Raw genomic sequence first — 22,532 nt, 5'->3', positions numbered from 1 at the left:
GGGTTTCAGAACTTGTAGATTCACACCAGTTTTTAGCACACTTGAACACTGGAAAGTCTTTTTATTGATTGCACAGATAGAGAGATAGAGCACAAGCACTTGTGGCAAAGAAATCCAAATATAAAGTTAGCTTTCTTTGATCTGTTAGAATGTTGTTTGCTTGCCTTAGATGTGTATATGCGTGTGTGTTTGTGTAGAAATCTTTGACTTTTGTGTGGCTGGAATGTGATCTACTGTACAAAGGTAAGAACCACACCTGTTAATCTGCCCACTTCTGCATCTGGCTCTGCCCGCTTTGCCTCTGGTTCCATCCACCACTGGCATATGGCCCCCAGAAGGTTCCCTCTGAGGGAATGTGGCCCTTGAGTTTAAAAAGTTTCTGCACTCCTTCCGCAAGCAAGGTAAAACAATCAATGTGTTTATTTTTTTAAAGGGGTGAAGGGGCAGAAAATATGGGGCCCAGCCCCAAACATGTGAGACTCAGGCCCCCTGCATCACCTCCTGACAAGGCCTTCGATGATGCCCCTTTCTTCCCTCTACAGTTCCCTGCATCTGTCCGCCATGGGTGAGCACGGCAAATAATGCAGACACATGACGTATTGATCCGGATCCAGCGCCAGGCAACAATGTTGCGAAGATCCATAGTGAGGGCCCTCACATATGTCTGGGCAGTCTTGCACTCAGAGATCCAGTAGCTTCAATCCACATCCCGGCAACCATCTGTCGTGTCCCTTTTGGGGTTACACTTGATCTCATAGAAATGTTGCTCGAGCCGGCCTTGAGGTGACTGGACCTCAGGGAGCACTGTCATGTTTTTGTTGGAATATATGAGGTTCAACAACTTGGTGGGTTGAGGCTGCATGGGGTTAAAAAGGGCAGAGCTTGGAAAAGTTACTTTTGTGAACTACAACTCCCATCAGCCCCAGCCAGCATGACCACTGGATGGGCTGATGGGAGTTGTAGTTCAAAAAAGTAACTTTTCCAAGCTCTGAAAAAGGGTAGCTAGGGAGGAGACCTCCTTGTTGCCAGGCTATACCTGTCCTTTGATCCTTGCCGTCTCTCCCCCTCCTGCTAGACTGATATGGAAAGGATGTTGATCCCTTCCCGCCTTCCCTGTTCCTTCTCTCTCGAGAGGGGAGCAGACATCTTTCCTTTGTCTCTCCCTCTCAACCAGCATGAGAGCTGCACTGGGACCAGTGCAGACTGCTCCAACATAGTTAGTTAACTAGATGTAAGGACTCTTTCCTATCAAGCATGTACTTCCAGAATAAAGTAGTTGTTTCTTATTTTACAGCTTAAAGTCTCTGTCTGACTAATCTGCAGGGAAGGAAGAATCTTAGCAAAGATTCAAACCCACACACGTAAGCTCGCTCAATACTCTCCATTCCGCTATGCAACTCAATAGAATTCCGACAGTTTTCACCTCTTATGTCCACAGCCACACACCTGTCTGTCACCCAGGCATGTATGCTGTCACATGCTGTCTGCCTCGCGTTGGCCTTGGAGTTCTTCAACAAGGGTTGGGTTGGAGGTTCATGTCTAGAAAGGGCGAAATGTGGAGACACAAACTCCCAGTCCCTGATTGGAGTATCAGTGTGGAGGACATCTCTTGCTCTGAAGAGGGCAGTGGAATTGGGAAGGGGAATGGCATGCATAATGCACAGCAATGAGGTGACGACGGCAAAGAATGGAATTAGCATCGCTTTCTCCATGATGGGGAACCTGTGCAAGGAAAAAAATTAAAAAATGAGTCTGGGAAAATGCTTGTGTGAAAGGTCACATCCACCCCATACATTTAAAGCACTTTTAAAACACATGATTCGTTCCTCACCCCCAAGAATCTTGGGAACTGTAGTTTGTTAAGAGTGCTGTGTGTTGTTAGGAGACTTCTGACTGAGCTACAGTTCACAGCACCTTTAACAAATGCAGTTCCCAGGATTCTTTGGGGGAAGGCCATGACTGTTAAGTTGTGTATGAGTGCTTTAAATGTATGACGTGTGGATCAGCTTTAGTTTATAAGAGCCAGGTTTGTTATTTCAGGGCCCACTTGGGGCAAACAAGGCTGGACCCCAAGGCAGTTTTCAGATGCCCATCCTTTGATGGACAGGAAAACTTAAAATTGGGGAGGGTTGCATGCAGTGGTGGCTGGTGCCGATTGGTACAGGTAAAACAGGGGGACCAATAGGTGGAGCCAGAGTCAATGACAGGCAGAGCCCAGTAATTCTAGGCACCGCCTTGGGTGCCTTGGCAGACAGGTGGTATATAAATGCAATAAATAAATAAATGTTTGGTCCCCATCCTTCTCTCTCCTAAGTTCTGAGACTAAGGGTCCTTCCAGACTAGTATTTTGTTATGGATGTATTCAGCAACCTGTTCTTGACTCAATACGACCTGGGAGACCAGGGTTCGAATCCCCACGCAGCCATGAAGCTCACTGGGTGACCTTGGGCCAGTCACTGCCTCTCAGCCTCATGAAAACCCTATTCATAGGGTCGCCATAAGTCGGAATTGACTTGAAGGCAGTACATTTACATTTAGTGGTGGATTTATTCTTTACTAGTTGTTCTGCAATGCTTCCCCAATGCTATCACAGTTTTGCTGTCCTATAACGCAACAAAAGTGGAACAAAAATGAACCAGAGTATTTGTGGTGTAAAAAGGTATGAGATCAGCAGGAAGTTACAAAATAGGCATTGACTGGAAATCCAGGCACAAACAGTATTGAATGTGGCTTGTGTATGACTGCCCAGATAGCATCATGAGCACAAATCATCATGAATGCACAATAAAAAGGATGCCTGAAGAGGCCCTAAGCAGGGGGAAGCTGGTGTGCATGCTACACCTTGGATTGGTTGGAGGTAAGCAGAAGACAAGCAGGTCGGGGCTGGTTAAGGGCAGACTAGGGGGGGCAGTGTCCCATTTGCCCTTAAAGGACCAGCCTCCTCTGGGTGCTCAAAACAGCAGCAACCATAGCCATACCTGCTCGGGTCCATAAGGGCTAACCCTCGCTGGTAGGGCACATATCCATCTCCAGCTGAGGGATCACAGGGCTGGGAACAAGCATTAGATGCTGACAGCCATCAAGATAAGCAATGCTGCAGTGCTGAATTGGATCTATTTGGTCTGACTACTCACCCAGACTCTGGCTATGTACACACCAGACATTTAAATCACAGTTAAAGCACACGGCTGAAATTTACCCCTCACAAAGCTTCAGTTCCCAGCACCCTTAACAAACTATAGCTCCTGGGATTCTTTGGGGGAACCCATGGGATTTAAAAGGATGGTGTGTACCATGCAGTCTCTCAGAAACTAAATTTGTCATTGTCTCTGCATTGAAAAAAGAAATCCAGCTCGGTTTTTCACCAATTTATGATGCAAGTCTATTTTAACAAAAATATTCAGCTTCTTTCTTTCTTTCTTTCTTTCTTTCTTTCTTTCTTTCTTTCTTTCTTTCTTTCTTTCTTTCTTTCTTTCTTTCTTTCTTTCTTTCTTTCTTTCTTTCTTTCTTTCTTTCTTTCTTTCTTTCAAGGGAAGGTATGGTTAAGTGGAGAGAGAAATGTGGCTGAGTGCATGGAGGAAGGGAAGCTTAGTTGCCCATACATGGCACAGAAGCTTTTTGCTCCACAGAACACTGGAGCTGTTACAGATGCTTTTTTCAAAATGCAAACCAAAATTCTCAAGGATCAAAAGTGAGTGGCAGGTGGTGCGGGAAATCTACATATAAGAAATCATAGTAAAGAATTGAGACCTGAAGCGTTGCAAGTGTGGAGTACTCCTGTTCAAGGTAGGTTCCAGCCAGCCATGCCATCATCCAGAGCAGGAAGCCTCTTCTCCACTTCTTATGCCTCCCACACAGCAATCAGCACTCCATGACCATTGGATGTCAGGTTGCTTGCAGGTTGTTGTTTTAGTTGTTGTCAATTCGAGTTTTTTTTCCTCTAAAGTTTTTTCTTGTCCTTGAGGTGCCCCTTAACCTGCTGAGACCTTTCTTTCTTAATGCATTTGTATACCACCTTTCCTCAGTGTGGTGTAGTGGTTAGAGTGTTGGACTACGACCTGGGAGACTAGGGTTCGAAACCCCACACAGCCATGAAACTCACTGGGTGACCTTGAGCCAGTCACTGCCTCTCAGCCTCAGAGGAAAGCAACGGTAAACCCCCTCTGAATACCGCTTACCGTGAATACCGTATTCATAGGGTCGCCATAAATTGGAATCAACTTGAAGGCAGTCCATTTTCATTTTTCCTCCAAACTGCTCAAGGTCATGTACATAGTTCTCATATCCTCACAACAACCCTCTTAGGTAGGTTAGGCTAAGAAATTGTGACTGGCTGAAGGCCCAGTGTGTGTGATGCCTTTCTGGCTAAATAAGGATCTGTGCTTGCTCCTGAACATTACTAACAGAGAGAATGACAGTCTAAACTGTACCCATTCCCACACCTATTATGTTTTTTCAACCTTTCTGCTAGACCTAAGGCCCATCATTAACACTAACCTGCACCATGGATAATTTTCTGTTACATTTTGCTCTTTTTTTTTAATCTATTGGGATCTGTCCTCTCCTCTACTTCTTTTTCACTCATCCTCTCCCTTCCTTGCTCTATCAATCTCTCTCCCCTTTACGCTATGATGACATTCACAGTGCTGCTGGTGTGGCTCAATCAATAGTGCGGTTAAATCAATAGACCTCTTTCTGTGCTCTGCCACTTGGCACAGCAAGCAAGAGGTCACAGTATCCAGAGACTATGATATTTAGGACTTTGTCCTCTTGTTTGCTATTATCGACTAGCATTAGCTGAATATAAAGTAGGGTAGATTCAAGAATCCCTCAGATTAGTGTCCTAAAGTTATTTCTGAAGTTATTTGGCAGCACTAAGAATCTGACAGTGCTCATAGATATATTAAAGGGTTTACGGCTCAGCAGCTGGGCCATTAATCGATGTGCCAAATGCTGGAGCAGATTCTTTGAAGTCTGGCTATAGTGTTTCACCCTGTTGATTCCACACCTATTGAAAAGAAGTATTTATTGTCTGGTGATGGTGAGCAACAGTGACTTCAGAGCATCCTGAAGTTCGTTAATTGACTGCATGCTGGGTCATGATGGACCAGCGACCATTCCTGCCCAGGCATCTCTTTTCACTTTAATGTTTTTCATTGTCTTTGTACATGCCATATGCCCACACCCCTTCTGTCCCCAACTCCCTCAAGGTCCCAGTCACCATCAACACCATGGAGGGCACTGGCAACCATCATGCTTAAGGTGGCTGCAGTGGCCATACAGCTTTGGGGCTGGAAACTGGGTTTGAAGAAACCTGTGGCAGGCTGGTGGGCAGTGATGGCAACCGCGGCATTTATCCTGATGCAGGCAGAGGTGGCTGGTAGGTCGCAGTGGCAGCCACAAGGAGCTCCTGCACGGAGGGGCTGAGCTGGCTGCTGGTGGTAAGGTGAATGTGGCTATTAGCACTGGCAGCTCCAAAAGGACTGAAACAGAAAGACGGCTGTTGTTCCTATTAGTATATGATCTCATCTGTAGCGTTGTGAGAAGTTTCCAAAGGCATTGCCACTAGCTAAGTGTGCTGCCAGAAAAGAGCTCATGGGGGACACTTTTTCAGGGCCTCTCAGACATGAAGGTAGCCCTGTTTGGTTAGTGGTCTATAAGTGCAAGAGAGGTGCTCTTTCTGCATGTGTATATGTGAATACATATGAGAAAGAGTGTCTGTTTCTTGCCTGTATCTGTGTCTGCCTACTGCAGTCTGTGATTTGGTGCTTTCCTGAGTTGTATGTTCAAAATTGCATTGGGTTACTCACAGCATTCCTCTTTGCACCTTGACCAGTTTTGCACAGCTATCAGTTTTCTCACAGACTTCTAAACTGATTTTAAGGCAGGGGTGGGGAGTCTGTGGTTATTCAGATGTCGCTGGACCAACTCCCATCATCCCAGACCATTGGCCATGCTGGATTGGGGCTGCTGGGAGCTGGAGTCCAATCTGGAAAGCCGCAGATTCCCCAGCCCCATTTTAACCTTCCTAGAGATCTTAAAAGTACAACCCAGAGAAAGCTGGAACTAACTTCCAGGCACCGCTGCAATAGGTGTGTGTTCATCACCTATCCGATCAGGGGTGGGGAACCTGTGGCCCTCCCGTTGTTGTCCAACTCCCATAAGCCCCAGCCAGCATGGCCAATGGTCAGGAATTATGGCTGTAGTCCAACATCTGGAGGGCCATAGGTTAGCTGCCCCTGTATTGGATACTGCCCATGATAGTGCTGGGGATAGGGACATAGGAAGTTACCTTATACTGAATCGGAACTTTGGTCCATCCAGCTCAGTATTGTCTACGCTGATTGGCGGCAGCTCTCCAGTGATTTCAGACAGGGCTCTCTCCCAACCCTACCTGGAGATGCCAGGGATTGTACGTGGGGCCTTCTGTATGCAAGGCAGATGCATTACCACAGAGCAACAGTCCTTCCTTAGATGAGGAGCACACTTTGCCTGTCCACAGCAACTATCATGCTGAGAGAGGTATATATTTTTTTAAAATAAATAAATGGTAAAGAATGTATGGATATCAACAGTACTCATGTAGTGGTTGAAAAGGAGAAAGATAGTGCTCCTAATGGCTCCAGTGATAATGCATTCTCCTACTGCCCCATGCTTGAATCATTTTACACACACACACACGAAATAAATCAGCAAGTCAGTAAAACATATAAGCATGTCCATTTATGCAGGGGTATGCATATCTATTGTTGCAAGAATGAGGAACCTGTGGTGCTTCATATGTTGTTGGACAACATACTCCACCAGCCCTAGCCAGTGGTTGGACTCCCAGCCAGCATGGCCAGTGGTCAGAGATGATGGGAGTTGCAGTCCAACATCTGGAGGGCCACAGATTCTCATCCTTGCGCTGTTGTAACCCCTTAAAAGCAGTAGGTCACCCATTCCCTTACAGCAGCAAATGTTCCATTATTTCAATAGCATTTCTCTTGTTGCTCTGTAGAACCAATTTGCTCATGCAGCATAACCAACTGACATCCTATGCGTGCATCGTTAATCTGGCACCAGCAAGTACACATGGACCTGCAGAGTCCTTCCCATGCCCCCCATTTCTCCCCCTCCAGCTGAAATTAAGCTAGAAAGTAATCTTTAACCCAGAGAAGGATTTTTTCAAGCCTAATCACAGCATGGAGCATTTCAGAAGGCTTACAGCTGGGGAGGGGAAAGGTGCAGCATGTATGTGGTGCCCACAAGAGTTTTTCTGGTTTGCAAAAGTGTGTGTGTGGTAAAAAGTGCAGTTTGTTGAGAGTGAGGTTGCATATACACCATGTAATTACAGCACATGACTTCCCCCAAAGTATCCTGGGAACTGTAGTTAACTCACAGAGCTACAATTCCCATCACCCTTAACAAACTACAATTCCCAGAGTTCTTTGGGGGAAGTAATGTGCTTTAAATGTATGGTGTGTATGCAGCCTGGAAGAGGTACTAGGAAGGCTGGGAGTGTGAGCGATGGTTTCAATCTACTTTTTCTCTCCATGAGTCTTGCTTTCCACAGGCTGCTCCCCCCCCGCCCGAAAGTAAGACATTGAGGACACAGGAAATCAAGTAGCAGACATGTCTTTTGTTTTTTAATCCACCCCAGTCGCCTACACACACAACACACACACACATACACACACACTTTCCTAGAAATTATCCCCCACAAAGAGCAGTGTACATAAATAAGTTAATAATTAAAATGACAGGATCAGGTCAGACACAGATTCTAGCTGGAGGGAAGGGAGGTAATAAATATGAAGAGAGGAAAAAGAATGGGAGGAGAGGAGGGGGGATTCCAGAAGTAAATTTATACCTAGCACACCAGGTTTCCCCCCCAAAACTGTGTTCCAAAAGAACTCTAGGTATCCCTCAGAAGCTCATCCGAGGCTCCTCAATGAATCTATCAGAAATGGCAGACAAGCCTCTGGCAATGATGGAATTCCCTCCCCAATGGGCAGCTGAAAGAGAAAGTAGGGTGCATGTGAGGCTGCACATTTGGTGTGCACAAAGCAGTGGTGAGGCCTAGCAGATGGGGCTGGTGGCCGCACATGTACAGGCAATGCGCCCTACAACATGGGTTAGGGGCATTTTTTCTTGCACGCAGGGAATCCTTGGTAAATCAGCTGAGATGGAGAGGGTTCCCCCAGGGTCTGAAAAACCTTGATAGAGATGACTGCGCGGAGGGAGGAGCACTGGGGTCCATCGGGCATTGCAGGGCTGCAGATAGAAGGCTTTTGGGGGGATGTGTGCAGGCAGCGAAGGCCAGACTCAAGTGACTCAAAAGCAGGAGCCCCAAGACTCCAGTGCCCTGATAATGTGGCTGGTAATCACTTTGGACCACTAGGGACCCCTTCATGTCCCATTCAGCATGGAGATTTCTGTCCTCCAGTCCCCAAAGGCTGCCTGACGACCTCCCAGCAGTGCTTAAAGTTCACTTCTCTGCCCTGTGAAGGAGGTGCAGCAATATCGTCTGTCCCAGTCAGCAAATGGCCACCGCTTGTAGACATGGCTATGTGCTTTGTTGATTTGGAGCCCTGGCTTGGCTGGAGCACAAGTGGGGCTAGACATGGCAGCCAGGTGCCTGTCAATCAGCAGAGACCACACATACCCTTCTCTCTGTCCAGTGGAAACACTGCACACGCCCCTTGGCCAAAGAGAGGCCATATTGGGCCTAAGGTTCACATCACCCCACGGCTGAGTATATCCTGTGCCATGGAGGTGGGCTGGGCAGGTCTTGGATAGCCAAAGCAACAAACATGGACCACACCCCTCTTCCTCCCTACGTCCGGCCGGTGCGAGTGAGCAGGGTGCAGACACAGGAGGTGTCAATCCGGATCCAACGCCAGGCTACAATCTTGTCGGAATCCATAGTGAGGGCCCTCACATACGACTGTTTAGCCTTACACTCAGAGATCCAGTGGCGGCGGTCTACGCCCCGGCAGCCACCCACCGTGCCCCCAGCTGGGTTACACTTAGTCTCAAAGAAATATTGCTTCAGTGGGCCAGTGAGCGTCTGGACCTCAGAGAGCACTGTCACAGTTTTGGCACGGATGTCTACGGCTGTGCGCTTGTCCGTCACCCAGATGTTGACGCTATCGCACACCGACATCTCTCCTCGGCGGATAGATCCATCCAGTGACCGCTTGGACTTGAGAGTTATGTTCGCAGCCTGCACTGGCTGGGTGCTGGAGTCCTCCATTAGGAAAAGCAAGGGGGGTTCTGCAGGCTCATGGCTGGAAAGGGTGACCCGTGGAGAGAAGAGATCCCAGTCTCTCAGGGGGGTCTCGGCCCAGAAGACATCAGTGGTGTTGGTTTGGGCACTGGCACTAGGAAGGGGGGCGGCACGGATGACACAGAGCAATGGGGTGACCATGGCATGGAACAGAACAAGCATCACTCCCTGCACGGCGGGGACCTGTGAAAACAGAAAGAAATTAGTCCCCCCCCCAAAATGCTACATGTCTGTCAGCAAAACACTCAGAAAATAAGACCGATCTATTGATCCACCCCATTCCCACCATTGCTTTCCCCCTACCCCATTATCCTCTGGTCCTCTGGGAGGGTCACCCAGTGCCATCTCCAGAGTTGAGGGGACCCTTGTCAGGATGCTGCCTGATGATCCCACAGAAGCCACAGTTTCAGCAACCATCTTAGTTTTCCCAAAATGCAATGCACTTGGAAGTGCCATCATTCCATGGCACTGTGGGTAAAGAAAGAAAGAAAAAAGGCATGGCCAGTCAACACAAAAAAATGTCAGCAGCCATGATTTTTACCCACAATGCCACAGAACAATGAAACTTCCAGTGCATTGCATCCTGCATCCCCAGTTGTGTCCCCTGGGTTCTGGCGGGTGTCCCCATTGGTACTGGGCCCTACAGCACTTCCACACGGCAGTTTATTGGGTGCTGCCAGGAGTGTAGTTGTCCAAGGTCTCAGAGGTCTTAGACCCCTTCCTTTTTGGGGAGCCATGTCCCAGCATGGTCCCTATGTCTTCAGCATCCTATGAACCAATCAGCATGAAAGGGGAGTGTGCTGGCCACTGAGAAGAGGCTTCTAACATGCTTCCTTGTCCTTGCTTGCTTATTGGAGCCAATCAGAGTGAAAGGAGGTGAAACAGCAACTGAGAAGACTCTTCTCAGTAGCTAACACACTCCCCTTTGATGCTAATTGGTTCGTAGGAGATAAACATGTAGAAACTGAATTCTGTAATTCAAGCAATATCTCTGACAATGAGAAAGGATAGTCACATGATTATAGTGATAGAGAAGCAGAAAGTAGTATTCAAACCTGGCCAGATTATTCTAGTCGTAGAAGGTTGTATAATCTTAGAAGGGGGTGGTGGCAGCTGTCACTATCATGAAGGGACCCTGCCCTTCTGAATTTGCCACTACACCACTGGGTGCTGCTCATGCATGCAAGTTTTTTGCAGCGTCCATATGACACTGTTGGCATCAATATGCCATCTCGTATCCCCCACCCATTTAATCTAGATTTACCATTTCTGTTTTTTTAAAAAAAACGAATTAGATTTTGTGTGGAAACAATAAATCCAGAGTAAATGGGGAAATAACATGGGATGGCATTTTGACAAGGAATACATTTTGTGGATGCTGTGTAAAACTTGCATGTATGAGCAGCACCAAGTCTGTGATAATCTGTTGTGTGCAAATGTTCCTTGTTTTGATATGTATCAGTCTCTTTTCACAGTTATACCTCTCAAGGCAACTCACAACATGTTAAAACATAATCCATAACAACACATTACAAAGTGCAAAATAATAAAAGCATAACATAAAACACACTAACGCATCTCAAACTATTGCCACAGCAACAGGTTAAAAATAATCAACAGAATAAAACAATACAAATATAAACACCACCAGCAAAAACAGCAAAATTGAAAATACCAGCCAAGTATCAGCTGAATTTACCTTCAGGTGGCTGCAAGCCTACCTCAAAGCAGAGAGGCCTGAAGAATTTTGCCAGCACTAAGCAACAATCAGGCCCCATCTGCACTATGCATTTAAAGCCATATCATACTACTTTAAACAACTTTGGCTTCCCCCAAAGAATCCTGGGAAACATAGTTTGTTAAGGGTGCTGAGAGGTGTTAGAAACCCCTTATTCCCTGCACAGAGCTATATATCTCAGAGTGGTGTAACAATCAGTCACTGTTCCCAGGGAAATGTGGGAACTGGAGCTCTGTATGCTACTGCTTTAAATGTATAGTGCAGATGGAGGCCTAGACAGGGCACATAGATATATTAGGGGGTTTAAGGAGATGCAATAGTAGACCATAATGCGACAGTGGAGCAAATTCTTTCATGTTTAGCCATAATGGTACACTGTACTTATATCATGGCAACTGTCAGGCCTGGCACCAGCAGGCAGCCAGGTTGGGCTCTGACCAAGGGCCCCTGAAGCTGGGGCCAAGAGGGTGGAGCTCCTACTCTATGATCCCTGCCAGCATTGGCTTGTGTGGTGCAACTGAACAGTGGCACGGATCACAGAGCAAGAGCTCCACTCACCCAGGGAACACCAGCACTGCACATACATGCAGCTGGTGTGTGCTTAAATGCACCGGGTTGTGCCTCTTGTGTTGCTGCATCAGCACACTGTGCGCACACGCCTCCCATCACTGAAGATGGCAGTGGGGACATCAACACATCAGTGCGCATCCTGCCATCACCCAAGATGGTGGCGGGGACATGTTGATGCCCACACTGCCATCTTGGGTGATCGCAGGCATGCACACTGATGTGATGCAGCAACTCAAGAGGTGGCACGACCAGTGTATTAAAGGCTGCATGGGGGCCCATGGCAGTCTGGTGCTGGCCATGGCACTGTGCACCCCACACCTATACCTCTCCTTCTTTCTCAGTAAGCAGTAGCAATGCTTGGCATAGGGAAACCAGGTATACAGTGCTACCCTGACTCTGTCACCTCACTGACCGCTGTGTGGAGGGCAACGTTCCTTGGGGAGAGAGAAATCTGTTTGGGGTTATGTGGTAGGTGGAGTCGGAGCCAGAGTCAATGATGTGGGAGCCAGAGATAAAAGGGTGCTAGATTAACTAATCCAAAAGAAAGGCTATCCTTTTTTAATTTTCACCATTTCAGGTTAGAATTCCCAATTCTGTGCAGGTCTGCTCAGAAGTAAGCCCCATAGGGCTTGATGACAGAGGATAGTAGGTATAGTGCTGATAGTAGTAGGACAACAGACAAATACAGCTACTTGGAAAGCAAGTGAAGGTAATTCCTTTCTATCACACACACACACATGACAGAAGTCTACCAATTTGTTCTTGGATATCTAGGTGGGGGTTGAGGTCACTTGTTTTCCTTAAGCCATACAATCAGGAAAAAGGTTTTTTTTTTTTTTTAATCAATTAATTTTTATCAAATAAAATACATTCACTTCCAAATGTTCTGAAACTACACAGAAAGAGGAGAAAACACTTTTAAACCCCAGGAAAAATAAGGAGGGCGCTAGTGGAAAAAGAAGGAACTCTGATAAACAGGAAACATCAGGGGCTGCGTAAAGAAAATGAGATTGGGGCTGCAAGTGGCCCCCAGACTGCAGGTCATCCACCTGAGCGAGTGTGACGAACTTCAGGCCCAGGGATTGAATGCGGCCTTCCAGGCCCATCAGGATATTGTGAAGCAGGGCTGATGAGGAGCAAGGCCTGGGGAGAGTCAATATCCTCAAATGGGTTTCCCCGCCTGCAATGTGTCCTTGAGCTGCAATGATACCTCTTGCTTGCCTGGATGGGGGCCAGAGAGCAGTGTGTGTAGAAGCCAGCCTACTATGTACACAAAGGTAAAATTTACATTCATCGCTCCACCCACTTTGGCCTCTGGCCCCACCCACCACTGGGATGTGGCCCATGGACGCTGGTCCAGAAGGCAATGTGGCTCTCAGGCTGAAAAAAGTTCCCCAGCCAGAGCAATGGAGGGCAGAATGTTGATCAACCATGGGCTGGATGATGGCGTGCAGGCAGCCGTTCCTGCCTACTTGCTCCAGCACTACTTTTCCCTTTCAATTTTTTTTAATGTATTTGTGCATGACGACATTTCCCCACACAGTCTCTGTCCCCAGCTCCCTCAGGGCCCAACCCACACCTACACTATGATGGGCAATGGCAGCATCAGTAGCTTAAAATGGCCGCAGCAATAAGCACAGCTTTGGGGCCTGAACTTGGGTTCGTAGGGACCTGTGGCAGTCAGGGAAGGGCTCACGAGCAGAGCATCTGCTTTGCATGCAGAAGGTCCCAGGTTCAGTCCCTGGCATCTCCATTTAGAACTGGGAGTGTCCCCTGCCTGAAACTCTAGAGAGCCACTGCCAGTCAATGTAGACAATATTGAGCTAGATAGACATGTGGTCCGACTTGGTATACGGCAGCTGCCTATGCTCCACTGACGGCAACAGTGTCACTTCTTTTTGGGTCTAGACTTGGATGGATGGCAGGTGGCAGCCACTACAAGGAGCTTCTGCAGTGAGGGACTGTGTCGGTGCTGGCAAAAAAGCAGAAGATTTTATAAGCCTGAATTCCGCCTAGCTCTGCTCTGGAATTGGGGGACAGAGGGCCATCATCCTGTGTTAAATGCTACAAAGCCTGAGCCCTTTGGAACGCGAAGAGCTGATTGGCTTCAGCAGAGTTGGGCAGAAGGGAAAGAGGTCCAAATCAAGGATGGAAAGGAGGGGCTGTGAGTGAGGTCCATGGGCATGGTCACTCCCACACCATACATTGAAAGCACATTTAACACACTTGACTTTCCCCCAAAGAATTCTGGGAACTATAGTTTACCTCTCACAGAACTACAATTCCTAGCACCCTTAACAAACTACAGTTCCTAGGATTCTTTAGGGAAAGCCATGTGCTTTAAATGTTTGTTAAATATGCTTTTCTATGTATGGTGTGGATGTGACCTGTACAGAGACCTTCCCTTGATCTCTTGACCTGAGTCTATTGTTTTAATTACAGTGTCATTTTATTATATATTTTAATTATGGAATTTTATATTTTCATATTTTAAGTGGGATTGTTTTATTGTGTCTTTTAATTTTGGATATTTATACTGTAATGCTGGTGGAATTGGTTTTTATACTTGTAAACCACATAGGCTGCAATCTTAATCCCACTTACCTGGGGGGTAAAATCTTTTGAATTAAATAGGACTTAATTCTGAGTACACATTGTTTTAACTGCACTGACAGAAGCCTATTCTGGCCTTAAGCGGTATATAAATTTGATAACAATAGCAAAAACAATAATGATGATGTAGTAGAAGGGGTGGTTACCTGTGGGTTCAATGTTTCCTTCAAGCACAGCCAAGCAGATCCTGGGTTTTAATCATGACCTTCCAGGTTGGGGTCTTGCTTGGATAGTCCCTGATGCAAGCCAACCTGGGAAGAGTGGGGATCCTTTATCTTTACAGGGGCTGCTTTCTGCTGCCCTGTCCTTAAGGGGTGCTGATAGCTCCTTGCAGGTCATGTGCCTGAAAGTCTGGGCTCCTCAGGATATCTGCAAATCTCATGCTGCATCTTCGCTTCTCCATGGGATGAGCAAGGAGAAGGTACCTTTTCCCACAAGTAAGTGTTTCGTCTTAAGGTTGAGAAAGAGCTCTGGCTCAAGGGACAGGAAGATGTCCAGGGATGTTGATTTGGTTGACGGCTTGATGTCACTCACAGCATCTGGCAAGGAGACAAAACACACACTCTTCAGTTGAAAGAATGGAGGAGTCCTAGGGTATCATTCCATCTGCTTCAACCTCCTAGTTTCATTGCAAAGATCTTCAGGGTTTCAGTACCTCCATTTTACTTTACCATTACATAAAATCCCCTCTGAGAGGTATTCCAGCCTTCCATAGCTTCAGTGTATCAAGTCATCACTCCTTCAGGGGTAGCAAATATAATGCCCTCCAGATATTGTTGGACTACAACTCCCATCAGCCCTAGCCAGCATGGCTAAAGGTCGGGGACGATGCCTAACAGTAAACTCAGATGGTGAGCCAAAACCTTAAAAAGGGCCACTGAGAAAGAAGAAGCAAGAGTCAGAATGCTTAGGTTTGCCAAAGTACAAAAATGTATTTTTAAAAAAACCTAAGAGGCAAATTCTCTATCTACAAAATGGGGACTGATCATGCTCAGTAGCCACAGAATGCTGACCAGTCAGATGGAAAAGGGGAAAAAGCCTGGAAAACTAGAAGGATGGAATAGAATATCTCCAAGGAATGGCTGGCTGGCTGGCTGGCAGAATCATTGAACAGGAGGACTCCTGCTAGGTGAAGGTACAGTGCAACAGGTGCCGTTTGTATCCCTGTGTTCCTAGAGAACCTTGTGTGTTTGTTCCCTTTTCACTTAATGCAGAAGTCCTGGATCTCTGCCCCATGCCTGAAATTCACTAAGTCTGCCTTCTCCCCAAGGAGATCTGGTTCCACGTACCACTTGCTTACTTTCTGGATCCCATTAAGTTTGTAAAGAACATAGGAATGCAGGCTCCCTGCCCAGCTCTTGCTCATTTTGATAGTCAACATGGTGCCATCCAGATGTTTTAGACTACATCTCCCATCACCCCCTATCATTGGCCATGCTGGCTGGGGATGATGGGAGATATATATATATACTATATATATATATATATATATATATATATATATAGTAGGCACCATTTTGGTTACCCCTACTCTAATCCATGAAATTACATAGGCCTCTGGACTCTCCTCAAGAGATCATGAAGAACATATCCTTCAACAATGATGGTGATTATTTAATTTATATACCACTTAATTGCGACTAAGCAGTTTACAAGTATAAAACCATAAATAAAATATAATTATAATATACAGTAAAACAATCCCATCAAAATATTAAAATAAACATCCACCTCTATAATGTGCAATAAAACAAGCCCATTCAAATCGCATTACAATTAAAACAGTTAAGATAGCAATTAAAACAGGAGGTTCAGGTTAGGAGATCAGGGGAATGCTTGTTGAAACAGGTGTGTCTTCAAGAGCCGGCAGAATGCCAATACTGATGGGGCCTCTCATATTTCAGCATGGGAAGCATTGCACAACACTGGTGCCACCAGTGAAAAAGCCTGCCTCCGTGTTACCACAAGCCAATAATCATCAGGGTATGGCAAAACTAACCAGGCTCCGTTTGTTGATCTTAATGCCCTTACCAGGCAATAGAGGGGAACAGCACACAGACTAGGGTTGTACCTTACAATAGAACCTACAACAAAATGTTGCAGTGTACCCACACCTTCTAAAAGAAGCGCTACTGTTCAAGGTTTGAGCCAGTCAACCAGCTATACGCTCCTCAGGATATTGCTATAAACTGTTAGGCTTAGTTTTTAGATGCCATTGACAATGTGCAGTCTTTATTAGGCGTATTTAGGGGGGGTTGACCTCCTTTGGTGGTGGTGGTTCGTACTTCTGCATACCTCAGGTTTCGCCCATGCAGGCTGATATCTCCCTTTGATTCTCAGAGGTCCCATTTTGGTTCCAGTCCTATCAGCACACAACCATCTGAGTTTGCAATTAGAAGGAAGGATGCAAACCCCAAATTATACTTGAACCTCAAACAAAACATCTAACATTTCCCTAAACATACAAACAATATAAAGTAGGTTTATCAGATTTTTGGTGTGGACACTCAGCAGTGTCCACACTCCATTCTTTTAAGCTATACCTAAAACTTGCAGACAATGATGGCAGAATGATCCAGAACTAAACTGATGGTCAACAAAACCATGACTAACATTCACATTGATTTTTATGGAGCCTAATTTAATCAGGATCCAACCCATCACATCAAGAAGAAGGCCACTGGGCACATCAATAACCATGAAAATGGCAATTGATGCTCCTGGAAAAGCTGAGGAGACCCAGAAATGGAAGCAACCTATCAGGAAGAACACTATCTAGGGCCCCACTACAGGACAATGAGATCCCAAACATCCCAAGTCAATGCTGGAATATCCAAAAGGGTGGAACCATGGAAGGAAATATGCTGCAAATATTGAAAGAAATGACATCATCTTCAAGCAACACCATTGTTTAAACTAGAACTCGGGGCCATCCAATGAAGCTGAATGTTGGGAGATTCAAGACAAACAAATTAAAACACTTCTCCACACAGCACATGGCTAGACTGTGGAATTTGCTTTCACAGGAGGTAGTGACAAGGGCCCCCAACTTGAATGGCTTTAAAAAGAGGATGAGATAAATTGATGAAAGATAAGGCTATCAGTGGCTACTAAGCATGATGGCTATGCTGTGCCTCCAGTGTTACAGATAGCATGCCTCTGTCTACCAATTGCTGGGAATCAAGTGGGGAGAATGCTGTTGTACTCAGGTCCTGCTTGCGGGCTTCCCAGAGGCATCTGGCTGGCCACTGTGAGAACACGATGCTGGACTAGATGGGCCACTGGCCTGAGCCAGCAGAGTTCTTTGTATATTCCAATCTTTAAATAAGCAGCATCACTGCAACTCCAGAGGAAGAAATTCATCTGAATTCCTATATTGTACTGACCATGGCTCTAATCTATTGGCTGCAGCTTCTGTGCCCTTTTTCTAACGTTCAGTACTTTAACCCTGCAGAGATGTTGGGGGAAGGTTTGTGGGAGTTTTGCCCCGTTTGTTTTTGTAGTGCCTTTCCCCCCTGCACTTCTGCATCCTTCGAGATCCACCCAAACAGGCCGCTACCTCCCTCTTGCTTCTCAGTGGCCCTGCTTTGGGAATGCATGAGGCAAACACCCAGGGGGTCAGTCCAACTCTGGTGTCCCCTTCAAAAACATTTCTCTTGCCCGTGGTCTAGAACATCACCCTGTAGAACCAAAACACCAGCGATGCTAGGCCTGATGTCTAGGCATGTGCCACAAATGACCCCTTCCACGTGGCCACCTGCAGGTCATGCCCACCGCTCCTTGCAAACCCTTTTGAAAAGGAGGTTGAGGTTTACAAAACACCTTTTAGCCCAAAAGCTCTGACTGCTCCATCCCATCCCAGGGGCAGCTGGGAAACATCAGGTGACGCCTGCGTATTCTGCAGCTGCTGACCGGAGCCAGGGGAATGGGATCCAGATGTAGCAACATCTGGGGAGGACAGCCACATGGGGGATGGGGTTGGGAGGGTGGCTAATCCATCTCGCCTTTGAAACTGACACTGATGAAGCTCTAAGTCTCTCCCGACCCTAACCCCCCAACCTCTTGCTTTCCTCCATCCATCCAATCTAGGCTGAGCTGAACCTATCCTTAATATACCCCACTCCTGCCAATACAGGCATCCTCATCCTGGGGGGTACTCAGGAGCATGGGGGGGAGGGGGAGGAATAAGGACCACGAGGCATCGGGGAAATAATCAGCCTCCTTGTATTAGCATGGCTAGGAGAGACTGCATAGAAAAGGGTTAAGGGATCAGACTGCAAGATGTGAACAAAATGTGCGCTCATACATTCACGCATGCATGTGTTCCTGTTTAGTACATTGGCAACTCCTGACCTTCCAGATCCAGAGAACAGCACGGACTAATGGGCAGAGTAAGGGGAAAGGACTGGGGTGTAGTGAGGGCCCCTTACAGTGGAGGTTTGTCCATTAAGGCAAATGGGACTCTGCCCCACCGATGTCAGGATCTGCCCTCAGCCAGCCACCACTTGCCTGCCTACTTACGTCCCATCCAGTGGGTGGCCCTGGCTGTCCCCTTCCTCTTAGTCTTAGTGTGACTCTTACAGAACTCAGGAAGGAGGGGGGAAAACTATAATTAGTTGGCACTGCCTATGTTAGGCTTCACCTGTCTTCCACCCCACCAGTCTCAGGGGGCACCAGTCACCACCGGCACCATAGCCAGTATTCCTGCCTGCCTTCCCCAGCGAGTGGAAGGACGAAAGGACCTGCAAGGCCATGATATGTCTCCAGGAACAAATTGTAATCTTAACAGGTTCAGGCAGAGGGACTGAGCCTCCTTGGGATGAGAGAAGTGTTGCTTGGACCTGGGGTTAGCAAGGACAGCCTGGGGAAGGACTCTGGAAGTTGGTGTTCTCTGGCTTATAATAGGGCGAGGCTTGGACTTCTGGATTCCCTGGCAGGGGAGTGGTGCCTAGTGGCTAAGCAAACAACTTGTGAAGAGAGAGTTAAGCACTGACCCTTAGGCTATTTGCATAAGCTTTTTCCCCCACAATGCCCAGCGCCGTGACCTCGCTCCCTCCCATGTAAAGAGTGGGGGTTGTGGGTGCTGCTGTGCAAAGCTGCAGGCACTCAGTGCAGGGGAACCAGCCCCTGCTCTGAGGAGGTATGCGTAGCTTAGCACCGGGCAGGCTCCGACCTGCCGCCTTCCAGACGTAACACTGATCAGCAAGCAGGAAGCGGTGGCTTTGTTGAGGATGCCCACAATTCTGGCCTGCAGTCACTGTTTTCTCTGTCTAATTGTGTAGATTGACCCTTCCAGCTTTTTTCATTTTGCGGAAGACCTGAATCCAGTAGGGGATCAGTCTTGTGTTAGAAAGGAGCCCCAAGTTCTCTGCAAGACAATTCCAATTTCTGCAGTGTCAAATTAAACTGCACAAATTTTCACGGCAATTGCCGTTTTGGTGCCTTTGTGCAATGTATTTTCCTTTGCTGTTTCTAAAATTGAAGCTTCCCCCACCCTTATTCCACATGCGTGTGGATGAGGAAGGGGGGTGAAGAGCAAGAAGGGAGTTATACAGCGCCAGCAGCAAGCAGTACTCAAGGGGAAGAAAGGAGGAGGCAGGCAACATGCTGACTACCACCCACACCCCAAGCCCTTACTCTACTCTTTGGATTTCACTTGTGCATTCTTCACAAGGACCAGGAGCTTGCTTTTGTTTAAATCAGGTATGGGGAACCTTTGGCTCTCCAGATGCTATTAAATGACAATTCTCATAACCCCTGGCCATTGGTCATGCTTCCTGGGAGTTGTAGTTCAGCAACAACTGAAAGGCCAAAGGCTTAAATGCACCTGGCTTAAATGAAAGCCAAGATCCTGAGGACACAAAATCCTATGCCTGCCTTGGGGCTTTAGAAATAGTCCTAAACCAGGGTCTGGTGAAACACAGACTGTCATAATTTAAATGTTAATAAAGTTTGTTTGAATTAACTCTTTTGTTTGGATTAACTCTTCTCTTTCCTTTAATCCAAGAGATCCAGAATTCTTACCCTTTCCACAAATCTCCTCAGTGAACCCACCTATCTACCACATCCCCTTTAGGAAATTTTCAGGCCTTGCCTGGCTTGCAGCTCTGAGCCACAGAGCCTGGGACTTCCAAATGAGGTAACACCTGGCCCCATTCCACTCTCCTACTGTATCTGGCCTCTTCATCTGCTTTAGCAACACTTGGTTGCCTCATTGTGTCAATCAAGCAGCATTGCCCTGAAGTGAAAGCAGATGATTTGGTACAATTGCTGCCCCAGGAAACCAAGAGAGGAGACTTGAAGCAGAAGGCACTGGGGTAGTTCCGAACCTGAGGGTGCTCTTGGTACAAAAGGCCTCATAGACAAAGACCCCAATGTTTGAATCACTGGATAATGTTACTTAAGAATCTCGTGGGGTTTGATTTGTTTCTAGAGAACCCAGGAGTGCTGACATCTTTTTGACTTAATATACCCTATTATCCAGTCTTTCCCTGGTTGTTCTAGCAAGTCTCTTCATTACTTTATTACTTCAAGGTACTAACAAGTCAATTATGGAGCAAGTGGCCTAATTCTTGAACTTGGCTATATCCATATTAGACCACTCGTAATTGTTTGATTAATTGTCTCCAAACCAACTGTGTGTTATTTGGTCCCTTGTAATTGTTGTTTAGTATTATTTCACTTATTTATATCTATTCCATTTATATATATTTTTAATGAGGTTGTAATAATATCATCTTTTATCTGATGATTCAATGGTCTGTTGACTGTAATAAAATTTGATTTGATTTGACCCTCAAAAAGAATTCAGATGACATCTTCTTCCTTGCTAGCCTCTTAAGCCAGTACCCGTGGCAGGGCTGGTGCCAGATGGTGGTCAGGTTAGGCCCTGGCCAAGGGCCCCTGCAGCCCAGAGGGGTCCTTAGGGTGGGAGAGTGGGGCTCCAGTTCCATGATCTGCTGCAAAGTCAGGTCCTGAAACCCAACCCTGCTGTAGAACACAGAGAGGGAGCTCCCAGGCACTCCCCTCATACAGACAGTGCGAGCTTCAATAAGCCCACACACACACACCACCTACCTCTCCCATCAGTGTGAATGTTGTGCATACTGTGCACACATGCCTGCCATCTTGGTTGATGGCAGGCATGCGCACTACGCACACACTTCATTCACATGACACAAAAGGTAGGTGGGCTTATTAGCCCTGCACCACCTGTATCAGTGTTGGGCTATGGTGCCACGGGTCCAGGGCAGCTTGGTGCCCAAGGGCCCAGTCATACCTGGCACCATCTCTGCCTGTGAGCAACCTTTTTTTCTGTTGAGGGTTGCAGCAGGAGCAGGTAATCTGTTGGGTGGAGCACATGCTGGTGGCAGGTGGAGCCAGAACTGATGATGGGTAGATATAAAAAATTTATGGAATAACTAATCCATAATAAAGATGGCTCAGCAACTGTTCTTGAAAGCAAGTGAAAGTAATTCCTTTCTGATTTCAATGTGCAACACACACACACACTCTCACACACGTATGTGGTAAAAGCCTACCAATTTGTTCTGAGACAGCTGGAGGCAGGGGAGCCTTTCTTCAAAGCCATACAACCAGGATTTTTTTAAAAAAACATCTTATTTTATCAAATAAAATATTGCTCTCTTCCAATTGTTCTGAAATTATATCAAAGGAGGGGCTGGCTCTTAAATGCAGGAAGGAGGAAATGATCAGGAAGGCAGGAGCTCTGATGGCAGAATGGGTGTTGGGGGCTGCAGGTTGCCTGTCTGTGCTTTAAGCTATTAAGTTAGACATAAGCCACTAAGCTGGGCATCCTGGGCATTCTCCTTCTATGCTCACACAGAGCAAGTTAACCCACTAGCCACTGGTTCTCAACAAGTGTGTCAGGACCCACAATTTGGTCCTGGCCTGACAGAAACTGGATTGCGACAGCAGCACCATCCCCATACAAATATATCATCATCATCATCATTATGCTGCCCTGGACTCCTATTGGAAGAAAGGGGGGGATATAAATCTAATAAATAAATATAATAATAATTTTATTTATTTATTAGATTTATATCCCGCCCTTTCTCCCAATAGGAGTCCAGGGTGGCATAATAATGATAATGATGATGATGATAATGATAAGAAGAAGAAGACAACAACGACAATGATTACAGTAGGAGCCCAGGGCGGTAAAATATGGGAAAATAATAACAACAGAAGACAATAAAATGCATGTTTGGGATAAATGTGGTCCTGGGCATGAAATCTTGAAGACTAGGCCCTATTCAGAAAAAACAGGAGTCATAACTCTCAGTTCCTCCAACCCTGCTGTGACCTACTTAGGCC

The 22,532-nt window shown here is 46.6% G+C and overlaps 1 protein-coding gene and 1 pseudogene across 8 annotated transcripts in view; both read right to left on the bottom strand.

The window, feature by feature from the left end:
• Positions 1 to 416: 416 nt before the first annotated feature.
• Positions 417 to 1,700, bottom strand: LOC133366737 (neurotrophin-4-like; annotated as a pseudogene).
• Positions 1,701 to 6,170: 4,470 nt separating this feature from the next.
• Positions 6,171 to 22,532, bottom strand: part of NTF4 (neurotrophin 4) — a 19,528-nt gene continuing 3,166 nt past the window's right edge. For 5 of the 8 annotated variants that reach the window (XM_061589746.1, XM_061589747.1, XM_061589745.1 and 2 more), the window contains exons 2-3: positions 14,339 to 14,731; positions 6,171 to 9,454 (exon numbers count right to left, since the gene is read on the bottom strand). In XM_061589746.1, the coding sequence (XP_061445730.1) occupies positions 8,819 to 9,433 (615 nt within the window). In that variant the 5' untranslated portion in view covers positions 9,434 to 9,454; positions 14,339 to 14,731 and the 3' untranslated portion in view covers positions 6,171 to 8,818. Of the gene's footprint in view, positions 9,455 to 10,946; positions 11,045 to 14,338; positions 14,732 to 19,186; positions 19,209 to 22,532 lie in introns of those variants that run through there. The other 3 variants (XM_061589750.1, XM_061589751.1, XM_061589752.1) reach the window with 3 other exon arrangements.

Source organism: Rhineura floridana, chromosome 11 (genome assembly GCF_030035675.1).
Source record: "Rhineura floridana isolate rRhiFlo1 chromosome 11, rRhiFlo1.hap2, whole genome shotgun sequence".
NCBI lineage: Eukaryota > Metazoa > Chordata > Lepidosauria > Squamata > Rhineuridae > Rhineura > Rhineura floridana.
The sequence above is the reverse complement of the archived record's forward strand: the minus strand, read 5'-3'. Positions and strand labels throughout refer to the sequence as shown.